General features: G+C 41.9%; 1 protein-coding gene across 2 annotated transcripts in view; it reads left to right on the forward strand.

Annotated features, from left to right (window-relative positions):
• Positions 1-19,325, forward strand: part of CIT (citron rho-interacting serine/threonine kinase) — a gene marked incomplete at both ends in the record, with an annotated part of 65,978 nt that extends 46,653 nt beyond the window's left edge. For both annotated transcript variants that reach the window (XM_082293532.1, XM_082293533.1), the window contains 24 exons: positions 3,286-3,483; positions 3,939-4,132; positions 4,636-4,771; positions 5,154-5,258; positions 6,472-6,612; positions 6,791-6,898; positions 7,591-7,753; positions 8,002-8,166; positions 8,272-8,409; positions 8,665-8,845; positions 9,076-9,167; positions 9,459-9,563; positions 10,417-10,586; positions 11,548-11,628; positions 11,827-11,962; positions 13,166-13,305; positions 14,165-14,257; positions 15,576-15,684; positions 15,809-15,937; positions 16,589-16,669; positions 17,280-17,358; positions 17,475-17,666; positions 18,531-18,834; positions 19,302-19,325. In XM_082293532.1, the coding sequence (XP_082149658.1) occupies positions 3,286-3,483; positions 3,939-4,132; positions 4,636-4,771; positions 5,154-5,258; positions 6,472-6,612; positions 6,791-6,898; positions 7,591-7,753; positions 8,002-8,166; positions 8,272-8,409; positions 8,665-8,845; positions 9,076-9,167; positions 9,459-9,563; positions 10,417-10,586; positions 11,548-11,628; positions 11,827-11,962; positions 13,166-13,305; positions 14,165-14,257; positions 15,576-15,684; positions 15,809-15,937; positions 16,589-16,669; positions 17,280-17,358; positions 17,475-17,666; positions 18,531-18,834; positions 19,302-19,325 (3,264 nt within the window). The remainder of the gene's footprint in view (positions 1-3,285; positions 3,484-3,938; positions 4,133-4,635; positions 4,772-5,153; positions 5,259-6,471; positions 6,613-6,790; positions 6,899-7,590; positions 7,754-8,001; positions 8,167-8,271; positions 8,410-8,664; positions 8,846-9,075; positions 9,168-9,458; positions 9,564-10,416; positions 10,587-11,547; positions 11,629-11,826; positions 11,963-13,165; positions 13,306-14,164; positions 14,258-15,575; positions 15,685-15,808; positions 15,938-16,588; positions 16,670-17,279; positions 17,359-17,474; positions 17,667-18,530; positions 18,835-19,301) is intronic.
• Positions 19,326-21,420: the final 2,095 nt, after the last annotated feature.

Here is a 21,420-nt window from a genome sequence, read left to right on the forward strand (position 1 = left end):
TTACTAGTATATAGGTAAAACTCCTTTATTTTCTCCTTTTCTTCATTATTGTGCCTGTGGTTTTGATATGTGGAGCATATGTGGATTAAATTTAGTGCATTTTGTCTGGTATGCAAACCAAATCATCATGGCCCTGATTGTTTGTTGCTCTGATATTTTATTTGGTCCATGGCTGCACAGGTTTGTTGGATTGGGGTAACAGCTGTGAATCTGCTCAGTCTCACTAGAGGAATACTTTGCTTTCCTCAGACTATTCAGTGGGGAGTGAATTATGCTGGATATGGTCCCTTCTACTGAGGAGCTGCTATGCTTGGATTGCTCTGCAGTATTTAAAAATGAGATACAATCCTCTGCATCAGTATAAAATAAGCTGTGTGCTTAGATGTGGTGTGCAGTGAACAATTTGTGTAGTTAGATGATATCTCTGTTTTATGGATTACTTGTGATGAAGATGTACATGAATAGAAAATTCCAGTTGCTCTGTGAATGGTGATACAGTGGCTGTCTAGATTGTCTAGAATTGCTTTTCCAAGGTTTCAAGTGTTTGGTTAATTTTATAAACTTAAAATGTGAAGATTTTTCTAATTATATTATGGGTTTCTAAAGGATATAATAGTATTTTCTTACTGACTTTCATTTAATATACTTCACATTTACCTCAGAATAGCTCAGGGTTGGTTGGTTTGTTTTGGGTTTTTTGGGGCTTTTTTTTGCCTGGGGATTTCCTTAACTGAAAAGAAAAATATCTAAAGCTATTAACTCTTTCCAGGTACAGGATTCTGGTAGAGGTTGTATGTATGCCTAAGACAACATTTCCAAATAAATGTGGGCTTTTTTTGATCTGTGTTTTCTTTTTTGTTGATCCCCAGGACAGGTATTTATATCACACCACATCCCATTTTCCTGTGTCAGTATTACCCATTACTCTTTAGGCTTTATAGTGTTAATAAACTCTCTAATCCTCTTGGGTTATACATAGCTGTAGATAGCTATTGGATGTGTTAACAAGTATCCCCTTTCCCCATGAAAAACGGAAGATTGTACCAAGAGGAACAAATTTTCTCTTACTAAAAAATAAATTAAATCTATCAATCTAGATTACATTATATAGATTATAATATATTTGGAATTTAAGGCAAGGCGTTTTGGAATTGTCAGTAAATACAGTGTTAGAAGAAGGAAAAAGATCATGTCACATCTTCTGGAACCCTTCTTTCTTAACTGCTTTGTTGTTTGTCTGAAGTTTTCCAGAAATATCCTACTAGGTAAAATGTAGCAGTGAAATATAATATGATCTGGTTTAATTTTACTTGTATTCAGGGAAAGAAGTCAAAATCTCAGAACATAGAATAAAAGGAAATGGGAGCGTAACTTCCAGCCCTTAAGGAATAAAGTCAATTTGAAATACAGCCAGTTTTAATAATTAATTAAGTAGTTGGACATATTAACTCTGCATATTACTTCATCCATTTTGTGTTTCCCCCATCTCTGTTTTCTTGTATTTCAAAACGAGCTTAATATTTAATTGACATGACTTGTACTAGTATATAAAATAGATGTGGAAGAAACCATAAATGTGTAAAGTATATCTTGAAACTGCCTAGATACATGGTGTGGTTAAACATAAAATTAAAACAAGTGGAAGAAAAAGTGAGTTTCTTATCTGGCAGTTAGTAGAGATCTCAGCTGTTGTGAGAGCAGTAGGTAAAACACTGTAAAAACAAATGTTCTTTTGCTCCTTCTTGTTTGTATAAACATATCTAAGTTCTTATTTCTGTAGCAATATAGGCACTAACATGTCCTTATGACACAGGCTGCCCTCTCTGAAAGCTTGATGCAAACAATGCAGAACAAAATGTGTGTTTTGAACAAGGCAGTGAGAGTGCTCAGAAACAAACACATTTTCAGATTTCTTTAGAAATGTTGTGTTCTGAAGTGTGAATCATCTTGATTTGACCCTGAACATATGGGTGGCAGGAACTCCCCTTCACCCAGCAGGGAGTAATGGCTTTTTCTGCTCACAGTTTAAAAACCAAATACTGTTAATTTAGCTCTAGGAGAGGCATGGTAAAAGGCTGCCAAAATATGCGTTACGGATTCTTCAAAAAGAAATGGTTGTCATCTTTCCAGAGAGCTGAGAAGAGCCATGTGCTCTATCCTCTACTGCTTTAGATATTTAAGTCCTTGGCTAGTGTAGGAAATTGGAACATTTAAATTTGAATGTGTGGCCAACTGTGCTCTGAGATTTTTTTTTTCTTCCCCATTTAATGAAGTATCCTATTCACTTTTCTTTGACATCCAGGTAAAAGAGCCTCTAGAACATATTTTTAAGGGTTGAATGTGAATTGTATAGAGTTTACCAGTTTCTGAAATTCTTTATATTGAGCTGATTTCAAGATTATACTGAGGTTTCTTTCTCTTCTGTTGTGGTGATATTGGTTTTGAGTTAGAAGGAGCTACATATTCATCCACCCAGTGTTCAGGCCTTTCATTCATAAAAACCAACTATGAAAATGGTCCACTGTTGTTTATATTTGTCTTTAAATTGGGGGGGACTGTGGTTGAAAGCGTTTAGTGTAATGCTCTTCTGATTAAACAAATATATGCTCCCATGCTCCCATTTTGGCAAAGACCTTGTTGAGTTTTTGCTTTTCACTGATTTTCCGTGTATTGTTCCCACACTGGTTTCTTCCCTCATGTGTCCCCAGCTGCCATCCATAACACTGTTACTTTCATAGAATGCATTTCTTAATATTTTTCTGCCTTTCCTGGTTACACCCAGTGTTACATGTAATAATATAAGCAATTCCCAGGGATATCCATCAGGTTGCACTGCCTCCATTGCACCTCTTGGTCCGTTTTCTTCAATACCACACTTTGAAAGCCTTTCTGAGACTAATTAGCCCCATTGTGCTTAGGGGAGATTGAGGCAAAAAAAGGTAAAGTGCTTTGGTAAAAGGTCTCTGTAAGTCAGCAGCAGAGCTGAGAATCCAGTCAGAACTCCTGGCTCCCAATCCAGTGCTTTAGCTATGATAGGTCTCTCAAATAATAAATTACATTGCAGCATATTTATGCTCTGAACCAGATTTTAAAAAAGCTGTTTTCTCTAAGACACAAAACTCTACTCCTAATCCAAGCACATTCCTATGCACAAATATCTACCACTATAATACTGCTTTTGTTTAAATTCGAAAGAATGTAAAAGCTTGGCAATAAGTAATTCTGTGTGAGAACACTTTTTCAAAAACCTGTGCTCACTCACATGTAATTTATTTTTATTTCTAGGTGATTTCAGATTTGGAAGAGCAGCTGAACCAGCTCACTGAAGATAATGCAGAGCTGAACAACCAGAATTTCTTCCTGTCCAAACAACTCGACGAGGCCTCAGGGGCCAGTGACGAGGTTGTCCAGTTGCGGAGTGAAGTTGATCATCTCCGCCGAGAGATAACTGAGAGGGAGATGCAGCTGACCAGCCAGAAACAAGTAAGGCTCTCTAAGCCTAAGTCAGGAGCTTTTTGGGGGAGCTGGCAAAAATTCCTTTTACATCTGGAAACTCATAACATATGATGATGCTGCTGGGGGCAGTGGCAGTTAAGCCTTCCTTCCCAGGGCAGTTGAGTGAATGGAAACATTTGGTATTTCCCATCATGTTTTTACACTATTTTATTTAGAAATCTTGCACTCTGAAGGCATTGTAATTTAGAATTACTCATTTTAATTTTGTGACTCTGGAAATCTCAAAATGTTCATAATGAGATTGACCTGACATTATTGGCGATCACAAGTGAATGTACGGGAGCCTTGAAGTAAATAGGCTGTGATTTCCCAGCTCCTGTTTGCCGCCGATTTGCATGTACTGTAATTGAAATAGTAAGGCTGAAGCTGAAAGTGCACGCTTGATGTGGGATGTGAGAATTGATAGGAAGATTTATTTTTAGACTATGGAGGCCTTGAAGACAACATGCACGATGCTGGAAGAACAAGTAATGGACTTGGAGGCCCTGAATGATGAACTCCTGGAGAAAGAGCGCCAGTGGGAAGCATGGAGAAATGTTCTAGGGGATGAGAAGTCCCAGTTTGAATGTCGAGTTAGAGAGTTGCAGAGGATGCTGGATACTGAGAAACAGAGCAGGTCTCTCTCCCTTCCTTCCCTTTTATTAACTTTTATGAAAATGCTCTATAGAAGCTAGTACAAAAATTATATTTAGCATAGGATATGGGAGTTGGAGCTAAATATAAAATCTTGTGAGGTAGTTCTAAAAATGGTTTATTAGTTAATAGTCATCTCTGATATTGTTCCTTTTGTTTCTGTGCAAGTGAACAATTCAATGGGAGTGGTATTTATAATTGTAACTTATAAAATGTCTTGATTTATTATCTTCTATTTTATTTTATGGAAAAATAGTCTTTGCTCCTGACTGTTCCTGTGGGGTCTTGAAATTTTTAAGGTTGTAGTTCTAGCAGGGGCAGGAACAGGGTTACATAATATAAAAGTGTTGCAGCAAACAGTCTGGCTTTCTAAAGAAACATCTTGAATTTGAGGCAACCTATGAAAGAGTTATTGATGCTACTGCCTGCTAGGGAGAGGTCAAGCCTGAAAGGAGTTAGGTAACATTATTTTCCATTTTAATGCAGAGTGAGAGCAGATCAGCGTATTACTGAGTCTCGCCAGGTGGTAGAACTGGCTGTCAAGGAACACAAGGCAGAGATTCTGGCCCTGCAGCAAGCACTCAAGGAACAAAAACTCAAAGCAGAGAGCCTTTCTGATAAGGTAAGTAACTTTCAATCCTAGACTTTCATAATTAGATGAAATACTTTTCCAGTGATACTACTTTTAGAAATGTGGCATTGAGCAGCTTTTTTCAAGATATAGAGACAAATTAAAAAGACTGGAGGGCATAGAACAGAATCTATCTTCAAGCCAAAGACGTCAGATTTTTTTTGAAAAAGACTAAAGCAGACAGCAGCCTATGATGCCTGGTATGAAGTCCTTCTTGGTATCTGCATTTCAACAAGCCAAAATGTCTTTTGGCTGGTTTTTCCGCAGCAACCAAAGGCTCATTTTTCTTTAGCATGTTCTTGGTGAAGTTGGTTTTTAAGACTGTGGAACTATATTTGTTAGTGTTCCGTGTTATTCTGACCCTCTTTCCCAGCTCAATGACCTGGAGAAGAAGCATGCCATGCTGGAGATGAACGCCCGCAGTTTACAGCAGAAGCTTGAGACAGAAAGGGAGCTCAAGCAGAGGCTTCTGGAGGAGGTAACCTTGGAGATTCATGTTAGAACTTCAGAAGGTTCCACATCTTGAGGAGGGGAGGTTGTGTGAATAAGAGTTACACATCCATCATTCTCTTCTATATAACTGGGGAAATTAATCAAGTTGAGGGAGTTGTTTTTACTTAAAACTTTGCGAAGTGTATGGCCATGTCTGGGAGCAGTAAAAGTGAACTGCTCCTCAGGGGCAGGTGAGCTGGGAGCCAAAGGGGAAAGCATGCCAGGCAAGGATAGGACCTTGCAGCCTGCAGGCTCAGACCACAGTACCTGAAGATTTGGTGAAGGTACCAGTGATCATTATAGAAGCCTCTAACAATGAGGCACATCTTAGGTCAGGTCTGCAAGGCCAGGTCTGTGCCCAGGCACAGTTCTGACCAGGCCAAGTGTAAGGGCCATAGCTTAAAACCAGCTCTGGAGCCAACATGCTGAGGATGCACACCTGGAGGCCACAGGTGAGACTTCTCACAGCTCTTTTCATCGTTAACTTGGGTCACAGGAGTTGGATCCAAGGTCACACACCTGCACCATATCAGGAAGTAATTGAATGCAGGCCACCAGTTCTGGGTGGTGGGGCAAGAGGCTCCAGAGGTGGATTTCGGGGGTCATTATGGACAATTAGGGCAATTAAAGCCTTTATTCTTGGGGTACTACTAACAGCTCACCCACTCCTTTATGCATCACCAGGAAAGATTTCTGGCTCTTGCTGTGTAACATAGGAGCGTTCATGGTTTTCCTAGTCACGGACTTTCTTGTCAAGAAAGTGCAAATCCTAAAAGAATTAGGAATATTTTGTCATGTGCCCTCTTCTGGTGTTAATTGGAGACGAAGATGTAAACAGCTGGTCATTATTTTCCTTATCTTATGTGACTATGACTGTCCTGGTCTATAGTAAAGATTACCGTTTTAATTTATTTTTACAAAGCACTGAGATGGCTTCTGGTGGTTGTACAGAGAGAGCTTGAGAAAATGGTGTTGCTGCAGATTAACATAAATACACAGAAATGCTTGTCTAGTCATAATGCATTCTGAAAGGAATCTTCTACAATATTGTAATTTCCCATCTTTTGAAGAGTTGCGTGTTTATTTATAAGTTCTGCAATGATGATTATTTTACAAGGAGTGATAACATTTAATAGCTTTTACTTACAAACAAGAAGACAACAAACCTAAAACACTGGCTTTTGTTTTGCTTTTAACAGCAGGCAAAGCTGCAGCAGCAAATGGATCTGCAGAAAAATCACATCTTCCGCCTGACTCAAGGTCTGCAGGAGGCTCTGGACCGAGCAGATCTTCTGAAGACTGAAAGAAGTGACCTGGAGTATCAGTTGGAAAACATTCAGGTGAGGGTGAGGAAGCAGGGCAGCGCTCTGCCTCATTCCCTGTGAGGCTTTAGGATGTGATTGACAGTTTCTGTGTGACACTTTCCTTACAGTATTTTTTAGCTCTGTTTTGCTATCAAGTTATTAATTTGTTTCTTCTGTTAAGATGAAATTTCTTACATCTGTGTGTGATTCACAGGTTCTCTATTCCCATGAAAAAGTGAAAATGGAGGGTACTATTTCTCAGCAAACTAAACTCATTGATTTCCTGCAGGCAAAGATGGACCAACCAGCAAAAAAGAAAAAGGTGGGTGAAGAAGGTTTGAGAGGAATGGAATTAAATGGTTTTGTAATTAGTTATGTGCTGTGTATTCTTAATATTCTGTTTTATCTTTCTTTGTGTAACAAAATGTTGTCCTCATTTAAGACCATTCTGAGTTGTTGAACACAAACTTTGCTAGGCAGAATGTGTTCTTTGTGGCTTTTCTGGTATTTTGTTATTCCTACAACACTTAGGTTACAACCCAGTAGCTACACTTCAGTGAGGCTGTAGGAATACAGAATTTTAAGCATGTTTTTTTAAATGGTAAGTATGTATATGTGTATGAACCTATCGTGTATCTAGAGTGGTTGTCCTGTAGTCACAGCATAGGACTGATTAGTCAGGTGATGTGACTTGTGTCACATCTTTGTCATAAGCTCTTCTGTCATTTTGAATGAAGTAATTTAATTTTAACCACATATTTTGAGATCCTTTGTTTAGATGCTTTCGGAAACTCCAGATGTGAGTACTAACAGGTAATGTATGTCCCTCTTTAAATTAATCCGTATCTTGGCATTTTTCTCTCCAGTGCCAATATGAACTAAAAATCCATCCTTAGTCATAACAGAATTGCCATTAGGCCCTCTGGCCAGACTGTCACTAGCTAGTGTCACTTTGCCTAGTTTAAGCCATCTCTTGCTAGGAGTTAGGAGTTGTCTGTGTGTTTCTGTTGCTAGGGCCTGTTTAGTCGGCGGAAAGAGGACCCTTCTTTACCCACACAGGTTCCCCTGCAATACAATGAGCTGAAAGTGGCACTGGAGAAGGAGAAGGCTCGTTCTGCTGAGCTGGAGGAGGCTCTACAGAAAACACGCATTGAACTCAGATCTGCTCGTGAAGAAGGTAGGGGTTTACAGAAAAGGTGAATCTGGAAGGAGGCACACAATTTTGGTCTGAAAAATGTGCCTTCAATTGTGTGCCACTCTATCAGTAACATATATGTTGTTTAATTATTACTACTTCTGTGAAGTTACAATAAGGCTACACTTTATTCTGTGGGCTGTAACTGCTGACTGGTCATACAGAGCCCTGCTAGGAACCAGGGTGCCATGTTGGTTATGTTAACCAGTGGCATTTGTCTTGTCTGTTAGCTGCTCATCGGAAAATATCCGACCACCCTCACCCCTCCACCCCAGCCACAGCCAGGCAGCAGATCATCATGTCTGCCATGGTCCGCTCCCCAGAGCACCAGCCCACACCCATCAGTCTGCTGGCTCCACCCTCCAGCCGCAGGAAGGAATCCTCCACGCCAGAGGGTAGGCTCCTGCTCAGCTCCTGGTAGTGTTTTTCTATCCATGTCAGTGCCATCTCTTTATTTATTTTATTTTTTTACCCTGCTGATGAGTTTTGTCCCTTGGCAGAGTACAGCCGGCGTCTGAAAGAGCGAATGCACCACAACATCCCCCATCGCTTCAATGTGGGGCTGAACATGAGGGCGACCAAGTGCGCTGTGTGCCTGGACACGGTGCACTTCGGCAGACAGGCCTCCAAGTGTCTGGGTAAGAGCAAAACACAGCACAACTTAGGGGCAGGAGAAGGCATCAGCCATCTAGAACAGGGAAAGAAACGACTAAGTATGAAGACTCTGAAACTACTTGGTGCAAACATTCTACATCAGACAACATCTGATGGTTTGGAGTGGAAGGGGAACCTTGGAGAAGCTGGGATTTGTGTGTTAGAAGCTGAGGCAACTGTGTCATGATTTTTTTTTTTTTTGGTCATTTAACAGAAGATTTTTCCTGTCCTCTTGTCAGAATGCCAGGTGATGTGTCACCCAAAATGCTCAACTTGCTTACCAGCTACTTGTGGGCTGCCAGCAGAATATGCCACACACTTCTCGGAAGCGTTCTGCCGGGATAAGATGAATTCCCCTGGCCTGCAGATGAAGGAGCCAAGCACCAGTCTGCATCTTGAAGGATGGATGAAAGTGCCGAGGTATAAACAGGAATCTTGGTGCCATGTCAGGTGCTGAAGTACTTGGCCTTATATTATCCTGGCTCTTAAAATGAGTTAATTGGTATAGGCCCATTACGTGGGCATTACAATTGCCACCACCATAATTACAATTGCTACCACTGAAACTTCTCTTTTATAGGAGTTGCATGCTTGCTTTATATAGAATACAAGCAGGAAGTCCAACATGGCTTTGTGCTTATTTTCCTCAGGAATAATAAACGTGGGCAACAGGGCTGGGACAGGAAGTATATTGTCCTGGAAGGAACCAAAGTGCTCATTTATGATGCAGAAGCAAGAGAAGGTAACTTAGAATTTCTAGCAAGGACATATTTTTTAAATCTTCAGATATTGTTTGGTGAGTTGAGAGGCTTAAAGATTATTACTGTTTGCTATGGCTGTACCAAATTTAGCTAAATCTTCAGTGATAAGGCAACATTATTTTTTTCTAGACCCTTAGCCATTTTATTAGCTGGCATGTCATAATAATCCAGCTGTGAAAACATACAGTGTGCATCCACTTCATTTTGCTATCACAGTTATTTTCTTGCTACCTGTTTGTCCATTCCTAATCTGTCTCCCCATCCTCCTGCAGCTGGACAGAGGCCTCTGGAGGAATTTGAGCTCTGCCTTCCTGATGGTGATGTAACTGTTCATGGAGCTGTAGGAGCTACTGAGCTTACCAATACAGCAAAGACAGGTGAGAATCTTACATAGATGAGGTCAAATGGATTTCATCTGCCTTGCCATCAGTTAGCCTTGTTTGGCTGAACAGAATTTTCTCCCTCAAGCTTTCATTCTGTAATGCTGTGATTTACCTCCATCTGAATTAGGGGAATAGCTCAGCACTCCAGATCTAGTTACACCCAGGCTGTTGCTTCTGTTGTGGTAAAACTGTGGTTAATATAGTCATCAACTCAAATGGAAGTAAATTTTAAGAGATTTGTAGCATAAACACTTGGTTTATTTAAATTTCTTCTCTATTAACTGTGATGTATAACTCCTGCCACCATTGTGCTCTGACCAGAAAGCCATTAACTTAGGAATGCTGTGGGGTATATACAGGCTCATATTATGAAAAAATGTTGATGTGTTGATTTGTATGTACTGAATAGAACTGATGGATAAGATTCTGTATGTCTTGACTGTTACATTAAAGGATACAGACTGTTAAAAACAAAGGTTTCCATAACCAATTTTTACAGATTTTTCTTAATCAGTACAGGGAAAACTTTAGTCAAGTGGCTGGTTTTGGTTTGGGTTTTTTTTCCCCACAATGAAATTTCTTTCTTTTTTGAATAAAAGGCAAGAAATTATTTTTGTTTAGTTAAAGACAGCCTTGTATGTATGGATTGCATACATCCAGCTAATATTTAGGTGTAAGTAGCTAGCCTGTGCAGGACCTGTAAAGGAGAAACCAATGTGTAAATTGCCATGGTACGTCATGATAAATACAACTTCTCTCCAATGAGGCTGAAAGGTGTTGATTTTAAGTCCACTGACAATATTCCAAAAACTAATCTAAGTCTTATTCTATCTATATAACATCTCAGATGTGCCATATATCCTAAAATTGGAGTCTCATCCACACACCACTTGCTGGCCTGGTAGAACACTCTACCTGTTAGCACCCAGCTTCCCTGACAAACAGCGCTGGGTCACAGCACTGGAATCAATAGTGGCAGGTGGGAGAGTTTCCAGAGAAAAAGCTGAGGCTGATGCTGTGAGTATAAAACTTTCATTTAATAATAAAATATTCTGGGAGGGAGCAGAGTTTTGAAAAATATTTTTTCAGTATTTGACATACTGAGGTTTAACTGAAGGTAAGTTATTGCTTCTGCCTCATAAAATGAGCACCAGGAGCCAGTTCACTGTGAGACTGATGCTATGTATTACAATACCCTTCTTTAGACTTGGGGAGTGTAGTAAGAAGATCCCAAAATACCTCTGTAATTCCAGCAGGGGAAGGAAGACCAGTTAGGACGTGGTTTTAGTCCAGTCTCATAAGGTACCACATGGAATGATCGAACCTTAAAAGAAGCAAAAACTCCCTCCCCTCCCATTCTTAGAGAGTCAGAAGTTTTATGTTTCTTGTTGTGTGGGGAGGTGTGCGCTTTTTAGTTTAAGTTTTATTCTTAATAAGAGGTTAAACAGATTTGCTTAGGTTTTGGATAGCCTTTCTCATATTGTTACACTGATGACTCTCTATTTTCTGGTAAAGGGAGATTGGATTCTATGGCATTGCATAAGAGAACGTTAGCTCTGGAGGTACGGAATATGTGACTGCAGGAAATCCTCTTGTTTTCTCAGGCTCACATTCCTTTTGTCTCTGAGAAAAATACATGCTCCCACCAACATTTATACTTTTCTTTAATCCTTCCCCTTGGAAAATTCCACTGCTCTGTTGTAGGACATTGGGGAAAATGGAAAGGATAGAGGCAACAATGGGTTCTGTCTGAATTTTGGATAATTCTGATCAGTTCCCCTTACTGCGTTTAAGGTAGATAAAAGTTTACTAATTCTTTTGTAGGAGGCGTCCCTGCAACTTTTAGCTTTCTGAGAAAAAGAAATCTGTGCCAAGCTTTTTGCTTGTCTGAAATTATGACCTCACATTGTTAAAATACTCACAGATAAAGAGATGAAGATTAACTCAACAAGAAAAACAAAATTTTTGTCATTTGCAGAAACTGCTGGGGAACTCCCTGCTGAAGCTGGAGGGTGAAGACCGTTTGGATATAAATTGCACAATGCCCTTCAGTGACCAGGTAATGGTCTTGTTCACTTGGGTCTTTCTCAGTAGTGGATAATTGATTCAGGGAAACGGTATCTTGATGGCAATATGTGTAATTATGCACTTGTTTGTGGGTTTGATTTTTCTCTTCGCTGCTAAAGAGTGTCATGCAAGTTGCTCTTGGAGCATTCTTTGTTCTCCTTATGTAGTGCTATTTTTTCCCCTGTTGTAGGTAGTACTGGTGGGTGCAGAAGAAGGTCTCTATGCCCTGAATGTACTGAAGAATTCCTTAACACACATCCCAGGAATGGGTGCTGTCTTCCAAATTCACCTCATCAAAGATCTGGAGAAGCTACTCATGATAGCAGGTACAGGGCTGTGTGTTCCCATTGGCTCTGCAGTGGCTTTGTGCTGCCAGGTCATGCTTGCCTTTGGATTCATTCTAGGCTTTTGTCTGGCTTTTTATCAGCAAATTGTCAGGAATTTCTTGCTGTGGTTAACAGAGTCTTGTCTGAGGCTGGCTGGTAAGGGATTATGTATGTGAATGAAGGCTCAGTTAAACCTTCACGAGAAGGTGATTTCAGAGCTGAGGGAGGGAAGAACCAGAGACAAAACATTTCCAGGTTAGAGGTCAGTTGTCATTTTAAGTTCAATTTAAAAAGTGTTGAGCTAATGAGTGAACATCTCTTCGTAATTATTGCATAGCCTTTTTAATGTAATTAACTCTTTGAGGACTGCTAGGTGATCACTGACATAGGGGCATAGGGCCAACTCTTATCCTCTCTTGCCCTGTAACAAAGCTGGGACTCCTGTCACGATTTAAGATTAATTTATGAAAGGAACACCAGCTTTAATCTCTCCATCTGTGGTTTTCCAGAGATAATCCTTCCCACACAGATGTAGGCATGCTGAACATTATCATGTATCTTCCTCTGAAAGTCCAAATTATCGAAGTGTCTATATGACATTTGTAGGGAATGAAAAATAAATTCTCTCTCTTGTTCTGCTTGTTTTGTGGTTTTTTTTCCTGGTAAGGATTTAAGATGTCCATGGTTTATTTGTGTCGGGGTGGTAGAGAACAAAGCAAATCTCAACATAATGAGAAGGCTGTGTTAGTCTGTCACTGGACTTCTGAGAGGAATTGGGCCTTGGGCTATAATGCAATTCATTAGGGCAGTTCTTGGAAATCCCTTACCAGTTCTGTTGGCACAGAGTGATTAAAACATCTTTTACTTGAAGAAGTTCTGAAGGGCAAAATAAAACTTCCTGGCTAATTTTGAATAGTGTCTTAATGAGGCCACAATTACTCTGTTCTGCTAACTTCAGCAACACTAATAATCCATGCAGAGAATTGCTGTTCTTCTGGTGGATTTACTGCCTGTTGTGGGGTTGGGTTTTTTTCAGTTTTCTGTTTCAGTTTGAATAGGAATAATATGGAATGAATTCTACATGGTACCTTGTGACTGTTTCCCCAGTAACAGCCTGTAACAATGAGCTGCTTGTTTAGGTAAGACTTCGGTAGAGAATAGGGAGTTCTCCCTTGATGAAATGCAACCTTTTTTTGTTTCCAGGAGAAGAAAGGGCTCTGTGTCTTGTTGATGTAAAGAAAGTGAAGCAGTCATTAGCCCAGTCTCACCTCCCAGCCCAGCCCGATGTCTCACCAAATGTCTTTGAGGCTGTCAAAGGATGTCACCTTTTTGCTGCTGGCAAAGTAAGTTACAGCTCCCTCGTGCCCCCTGACCACCTGTTATACTGCTCTGAGTTTAATATTAACCAAATCAGCATCTTCATTCCACTGGCAACACATCCAAGGTCTATATTCTTGTTTTGAATATTTTTCTTCAAATAAGGAGAATGTATGGGCTGAAGGGAGGCTGAGCTGGAGGCAGAATGGGGGATCTGGTGCTAATGTGGAGCAATTCAGTCAGGATGCCATGATGGTATAGCCTAAACTGCTAGGTAGTAAGAAATCCAGCATAGCATGGTACTACTGTCTCCTCACTATTGACTGTAATTTTGAGATTTTTAGTTAGTGAATTCTGTCCAGTCTTTGTTCTTGAATGTCATGCTTCCAGGCTAGCAAATTTCCTTAGGTGTTTGTGTCACTTTAATTCTAGACATTTACACAGGTTATTGGTTTTAGTGTGGAGCATTAAACCACAGCAAAAATTCTCATTAACAATTACTTCTATGGCCTACCTTGGTAACAAACTGAACACCACTCATTTCAAAGTGATGCTTAAGGTAAGTTTCAGGGGTTAAAATATAGATCTAACATATTTCAATTTGTCAATCCCTTTTCTGTGGGAAACTTTCTAATTTTTTCTTAATGTCTTTCAAGCATAAAAGAAATCACAGAAGCCATTTAAATTCACGTTCTTTTTTGAGAATGTGAAGAGGCTTTTCATTATTTCATGAATTCACAGTAATTACCCTATTAAAAGACGTACTTGCTTATCTCTTCAAAGTTCTTTTTGTGGCAAGAGGTGGTTCTCAGATCCATTTCACATGCTCAGCAATAGAATTTACTTTATTGCCATCCTGAGCTATGCTTGTTATCTTCCTTACAGGTTGAGAACAGTCTTTGTATCTGTGCAGCCATGCCCAATAAAGTGGTGGTTCTGCGATACAATGAGAGTTTAAGCAAGTTCTGTATCAGAAAGGTGAGTTTAGTAGCTCCCTGCAATAGTTGAGGTAATTCACATAGTGTTCTAAGCCTTTGCTTTGGAGCAAACATCTAAAACCTTTCTCTGTGCATGAGAACGTTTGTTTGCCAGCTAAAATGATAACAAATTGAACCATGCACTGACTCAAAGTGGAGTAGGCAGAAATTTCCTTTAATAAGAGCTGACATTTTTGGAGAGATGCAGAACAGAACTGTGATTTTTTTGAGATATTGGACTGAGCTGTCATCATATCCTCAGAGATCTCTCCTCAGGACAAAATGTTTAAATACCACCTGCCTTAAAACAGGCTGGTGCCCAGAAACTCATGTCCTCTCCCATTCACAAATTAAAGGATGCTCCAGTCGAACTACAACTCCCTGGGAGATTCTGCAGGTGACTTTGAAGGCACCAGTTAATTTTACAGTGTGGCTGAGTCTGTTATCCCTGAGTGCTATGTGGGCACTGCTGGAGGGAAGCAATGGGCACAGTCATGCAGATCTGGGCTCCTCAGGAGGAAAGCCATAAATAATGGAGATCTCGGCACAAACAATGTGGATGCCAGCTAACCTGGAATGTGTACAAGCATTGTAGCTGATACCAACTCCTGCTCACAGCAGGGAATGCTGAGGGTGTATAGCCCTTCCTCTGTCAGGGGTTACATGCAGAACATGCAAAAGTGTGTTTTAGCGGGCAGGTTTTCCCTATCTCCACTAATCCAGACAACTGAATTTAGATCCTAACAAGATGGCAGCAAGCCCAGAATATGCTTTTCTTTCCTGCCAACTAAATTTCCAGATAAAGTAGGATTTATGCAAGGAATCTTGTCCTCAGAAGATCTCAGGATCTGTGTGTTGTGTCAGGCTAGCCTGCAGAGCTATCCCAGCTGTTCAGTCACAAGGCAGGTCTTGGTGGACATCTCTCTGTCATTGTACAAAGGTGGAAGGAAGGAAGACTGGCTGCGACCTACTGTAAACAGGGAGCTGCTCACTACTGCTCCAGAAAACTGAGCTGCAGAGCAGAAGAACGTCTTCTAGAACAGTATATTCTTCCAAAAGGAAGGGGATCTTATTAGGGTTAGCACCTCAAGGCGAGTTGATATGCAAGTCTACATTCAAGCATCACTTCCAACAAAACAAAACTTTCTTCTAGCAAGAGTTTCTGTCCAGATGCTTTTTAGAGGCTCTTAGGGTCTTTGAGGTTGCCATCTCTCTCCCTTTTGAAAGATAAATGTAGCAATATACAACCTTCCAGACTGAGCACTATCTGTAAGCTGGTACAGGGAACTAATATCTGTCCATACTGTCCTTTTTTCCAGGAGATTGAAACCTCTGAGCCTTGCAGCTGTATCCATTTGACCACTTACAGCATCATCATTGGCACCAACAAGTTCTATGAAATTGAGATGAAGCAGTACACACTGGAGGGTAGGAGACAATTCCTGCGGAATGTTCCAAGTGGCTCCGCAGGTTCTTTTATAGGGCTTTTCGAAAGCAGTTTAGGAAAAAAAGTTGGTGCAAATCAAGGTGTTTTTCTCCATTCTCTTTGCAGAGTTTTTGGATAAAAATGACCACACTTTGGCCTCTGCTGTGTTTGCTGCTTCCACCAACAGTTTTCCAGTCAGTATCATCCAAGTGAACCCAGCAGGGCAGAGGGAGGAGTATCTGCTGTGTTTCCATGGTAAGTGGTGCTAGTGTTGTACCACTCCTGTTCTCTGAGCTGCAGAAGGTACCTAAGTGCTGTTGAATTTTGCACAACCTGCTTTGGCTTTCTCCATGCCTGTGGATCAGTTGCTGAGTGTAGACTTCTGTGCCTGAGGGAAGGACCACAAGCAGTGTGTTAAGTGCAAACAGGTGTTTGATTACCCTGATAAGGTGTTCAGGGGCTCTCAGACTTGGGCTTTGTCTGGTTTCCATGCAGACAGATGAGAGTTTTTAACCTTCTTGTGATTAAGTAAGAGAGGGTGTTACTTTTTTCTATAGCTGCTTTTGTTGCCCTCTTAGATACTGTCATGAGAATGCACACATCTTCAAAAGCCCACTAGCAGTAATTTTGGGTGAGTAATGGTAGGAGTCTCATCACCTTCCCAACTGTAGATTAAATAATAACCTTACCTTAGCTGGAACAAAGAGACCTAGAATTGCAGCACCTTTCGGCCTGGCAGTATTCCTACATCTAACCAATTCCATGGCATTTAGAGTAATTCATGGCACTCTGGGATTTGCAGGATGTCCCTGATAAAAAGCCCAGGAACAATTGCCTTTGTCCCTTCAAAATAAATGAATAAAATTCAGGCCAATGCTCATGACATGATGTGACCTCTCTTGGCAGAGTTTGGTGTCTTTGTGGATTCCTATGGAAGACGCAGTAGGACAGATGACCTGAAATGGAACCGCTTGCCCTTAGCTTTTGGTAGGTGTTGAGGGACATTCCCTTGGATTACGGAAATTACTGAAACCAGGAAGCATCCTTGTGGAATGGGTAGTCTGCACTGAGCCCTTCTGTCTCCTTTTCCCTCTCCCAATTCTTCCAGAAGCTATGGATCTTTTTCCCACGATTTAAGCTCACTATAAATCCAGATGGCATACCTTCTGAAATATAAGCCATTTAAGGAAAACTAAACCAAAGTTCCATTTCCTTAATGTTCCTAGTCTGACACTGATCGAACTGGCTAGTGGAATTTTTAACCATGCTCTAAGTTTCTGAAATAGTGAAGAATATGAGGGCTACATGGCTCCCTCAAGCCTTTTGGCACTGCCTAATGGGATTTTTTTCAGTTAATAGTCTGGCTTTAATGCCTTTTTTATGATACTTTGGTTAGTAAAGTCCTTGAGACACAGTTTCAAAGCAACAATTCTTTAAGCTTGCATCTCCCCACTTAGTGTCTGTGTCATTACATAAAATGTATTCTTTAGTTTTCCCACAGGGCTGTCAGTCTCTCTTGTGCCTGCTGTTGTGTTTTAGAAGTTTTTAATAGAGAATGTATTCTGTGTTTTTTCCTGCCTTTGCACTGCTCCTTCAGCCTACAGGGAGCCCTATCTGTTTGTGACCCACTTCAATTCCCTTGAAGTGATCGAGATTCAGGCACGAGCTTCTCTAGGGTAAGTTGTTCTCTTTTCATTCCTTTGAACAGCCTGTTTTGCTTAAATATACGAACTTGCCAGGAAAAGGTACTGTGCTGCTACTGCAATGGACTTTTTCCTGCAATTTTCCCCAGAACTCCAGCACGAGCTCACTTGGAGATACCAAACCCACGGTACCTTGGGCCTGCAATCTCCTCGGGAGCAATCTACTTGGCCTCCTCCTACCAAGACAAGCTAAGGGTGATCTGCTGTAAAGGCAATCTGGTGAAGGAGACCAACAATGAGCAGCAGCAGCAGCACCACAGAGGCTCCTCTGCCACGCGCAGGTATGGTGACGTCAGGGTGTCATGGTGACGTCGGGGTGTTACAGTCCCTGGGTGCCTCAGGAGCAAACTTCCCTCCTGATGCCTTTTCCCCTGGCATGGTGGGATGCCCTTGTTCTGTTCCTAGAGGCTGATGACAGCCAGTTACTGTAATGCTGGAATAGAGTCACTAATGGCTTAACATCCAGAAGGAAACAAACAGCAGCTCTAGGAAGATGTGGATAATCTCCATAAAAGCTTTATGACCTTGTGCTGGTTTGCTTTGTTGTTGTGATAGAACTCTGGCTTCAAAGCTTTTTGAGCTCAGATGCTGTTGATCATTACACTAAACACGGCTTGGCTGTAACAAGCTGTAAAGCAAGAGCCCCCTTCTATCAAATAATGAGTGTGCCTTAGGGAGACAGTGCTGGAAAGTTGTGATGTGATACACAGGTAATTAGATACTGGGGCTGATGGTGCCACAGTGTGCACATGACACTGAGAAATTGAGGCTTGTAGTTCATCCCAGCCTGACCTGAACATCCCTGAGCTACTGAAAATTGTGTGAAAACACATATATCAAATTTTAGTGTATTTTTATATGGAAAAATGTATGGCTGGAGTGTATGAAAGGGTGGTGTTCTCTGGCCTGTTCCGTACACGACTTACATTGGCAACTCATTAAGGCACTTTGCCAGCGTGGCTCATGTGATGGATACTCCAGCTACCAAAATATCTCTGCATTTTCCATCTTGGCTCAGGGAGGGGCTGATGCTTCTCACCCGAAGGCTGGGGGTGTTGGGGGAAAAGTTACATTTTTGCTAAAAGAAAACGTAATGGGAGGTTTTTGTCACTCAGCAGTTCATATCAATTCTTTTTGAATGACAGCAGCCCGAACAAGAGAGGCCCTCCCACGTACAATGAGCACATCACCAAGCGGGTGGCGTCCAGCCCAGGGCCTCTGGAAGGGCCAAGCCACCCCCGGGAGCCCAGCACACCCCACCGGTACCGCGAGGGACGGACAGAGCTGCGCAGGGACAAGTCCCCGGGGAGACCTCTGGAGAGGGAGAAGTCTCCGGGCCGACTGCTGAGCACCCGCAGGGAGCGGTCCCCGGGACGACTGTTCGAGGATAGCAGCCGGGGGAGGGTGCCTGTGAGTGGGGCCAGAACTCCTCTTGCTCAAGTCAATAAGGTAAGTCAGGAGCCTGCAGAACATGTCTGTTCTCAGGAAAAGGCTTGTATGTACTGCAGAAGGGCTGGTGGCACTGGAAAGCACAAGAGCAGATCAAATCTCACCTGCCTGCTCCTCAAATTCTGTTGGAACAGAGCCCACAGGGTTTCATGCACTGGCCTTGTGTCCACCTGCCCTGGGCTGGTTCTGGGACTGCAAAGCTGATTGGCACTAGAATGGGCTGAAAGCAAAGGTGCATTTACTAGCAAGTGATAGAGGATTTGAAGGGGAATAATGTCTGGAGCACCGGGAATGTGGGAGCCTGCTGTGCTCAGAGTGATGCTGACAGTGCCTGCCTTTGTCAGTGTTTGTGGATGACAGGAGCCCTGGCTCTGTGGGAGCAGCAGGGGGATGCACTGCTGCCAGCACCTTGTGCCTGGGAGAGAAGTATCTGTGACTTGTAACTTGCCCTTTTATTTCCCTGCCAGGTCTGGGACCAGTCTTCAGTGTAAGTCTCAGCGAGACGAAGTTACTCATCTTGACCTGCAGGAAAAAAAGAAAATGGACTGAGTATATGCACTCCATCTGTCTGCAGCCCAGTTCCCAAACAGCATTCCTGGGCCCAAGCTCGCTCTGCAGTGGGAGCCGTGATGCTTTTGAAGACCGTTCACAGCTCAGTTAATTTCTCTGTGCTTTTCTGCACTCCTGTTTTTGCACTTTGTAGTACTGTTACTCTTTCAAGCAGTTCATTAACTTTTTGTATCCACTTTAGTCCCTAGTAGTTCATCCCGGAAATGGGACTAGTGTCCTGCCCCAGGTCATCGCTGTGGTTAGCACCCCTTAACAGAGAGTTGGTCATAGTTCTGAGACGTGCTGGGAGCCCCTGATGGCCTGGAAACAGAAGGGCGAAGGTGAGTGAGTCTTTCAATAGGAACTGTGGTTGGATGTTCTCCACAGAACACAGGAAAAATTTCTTCGGATTAGCCTGTTCACCTGCCACTTCTGAAAGTTATTTTGTTCTCACTAAAATTGCTTTAGAGCAGCTCTGGTGGGGAGGGAAGAACACTGCTTTACCTGACCCCTCTGCCCAGCCCTGAGACAAAGTGCATTACCTACAAGCTACTGGGTTGTAAGACTTTATCCAGGTCTTCTGCATGACAGTTCAGTGCATGCTGCTGCACCATCACTGGCTGCTCTCTCCTTTTAGGTTGCTTTGCTGAGTAGTGTATTGTACCTCACTTGTAAATTAACTGAAACCTTTAGATTACGCTGCAAAATAGCCGTTAATTATTCTAGAAATTTGGCACCGAAGAGTTAATAAGCCTTATTCTATGACAAGAATTACAGTCACTCCTCTCAGCACTGGACATGGTCTCTTCAGCAGAGTCCTGCCAGCCTCAGCTCCCCAGGGGGAGCAGCCCGGGCTGGCTCCTCCTGTGAGCTGTAGCTTGTCGTGCAATCAGATCCGGTGTCTTGGCACAGGACGCTCACGGGGAGCAGCTTTGGCAGTTGCTGACACACTTTTGCTTCCCTGTGTCTGACCTCGAGCCTTTTATTGCTTCCTATTCTCTTCTGCTGTGAACATGAAGCAGAGAGCAAATGATTTTCAAAGCAGGTTTTGACCATTCACTCTGCAATAGCAACATTCTAAGTGAACAATCATGTTCTTTACAACTGGAAAGAGCAAAACTGCAGCCAATCTTCCCTTGGCGCCACACTAAAATTTCTGCTAGTCCCTTGCAAGCCTGTGCTAACCTGTTCTAGAAACCCATCAAAATTCCAATGCCTTGTTGGTGTCCTTTGGCGAGTTTCATGAATATTGTATTCTGTTCTCGTCTGTTGGGTTATTTTCAGTCAGATGATTTGGCAGGAAATTTGCTGAAAGTTTTTCTCTCCTGGTCTGAATATTTTGAAGGTCACTGAGATCAGTCTTTAAATCTTTGCATCTCATGGAAGATCTTCAAGACCTCAGAAATGGGCTTGTTGAGTCCTGAAAGTGTGTATCTTGTGTCTTGTTCGTGAAATGCTTCCTGCTATAGAAATAGCTCAAAGGACTGTACATATTTACAAGAAACTTTATATTCGTAACAAAAGGGAATTGAATTGGTTTCTACTTTTTTATTGTAAACTGTGCGTTTTTCAACACTAGCTTTTTGTTTTACTGGTGGTTGTGGACAGCCATCTTCAGACACTGGAGGAGCCTCCCCTCAGTCCTCCTCGCTCCCATGAAGAAATATTGTAACATTAAATTGCAATTGAAGCTTATTAGCATAAATGAGATTTTAGGTCTCTAGAAGTACAGGATTTTTCTTCATTACCTTTTTATTATTGACAAGGGAGGGAACCAGAGGGACAGTTCAGAGGGACAGTTCAAAGCTCCACCTGGAAAGTATTGAACTTTGTTGTTGAACAATAACCAAATAAAACAAATAACTATCTTGACTGGCATGGTGAAATGACGGCTTCCTTCTCTCTAGAGTGCCCCTGCCCCTCGCTCTGGGGCTGGGGAATCCTGGGTGTCACAGCTGACCCAAGAGCAAACCCTGGCAATATTTAGCATTTAATACTCGTCATTCCCTGAACAAGTAGCATAAGTGGCTTCACAAA

The sequence above is a fragment of the Coloeus monedula genome (assembly GCF_965178545.1).
Source record: "Coloeus monedula genome assembly, chromosome: 18".
Taxonomy (NCBI): domain Eukaryota; kingdom Metazoa; phylum Chordata; class Aves; order Passeriformes; family Corvidae; genus Coloeus; species Coloeus monedula.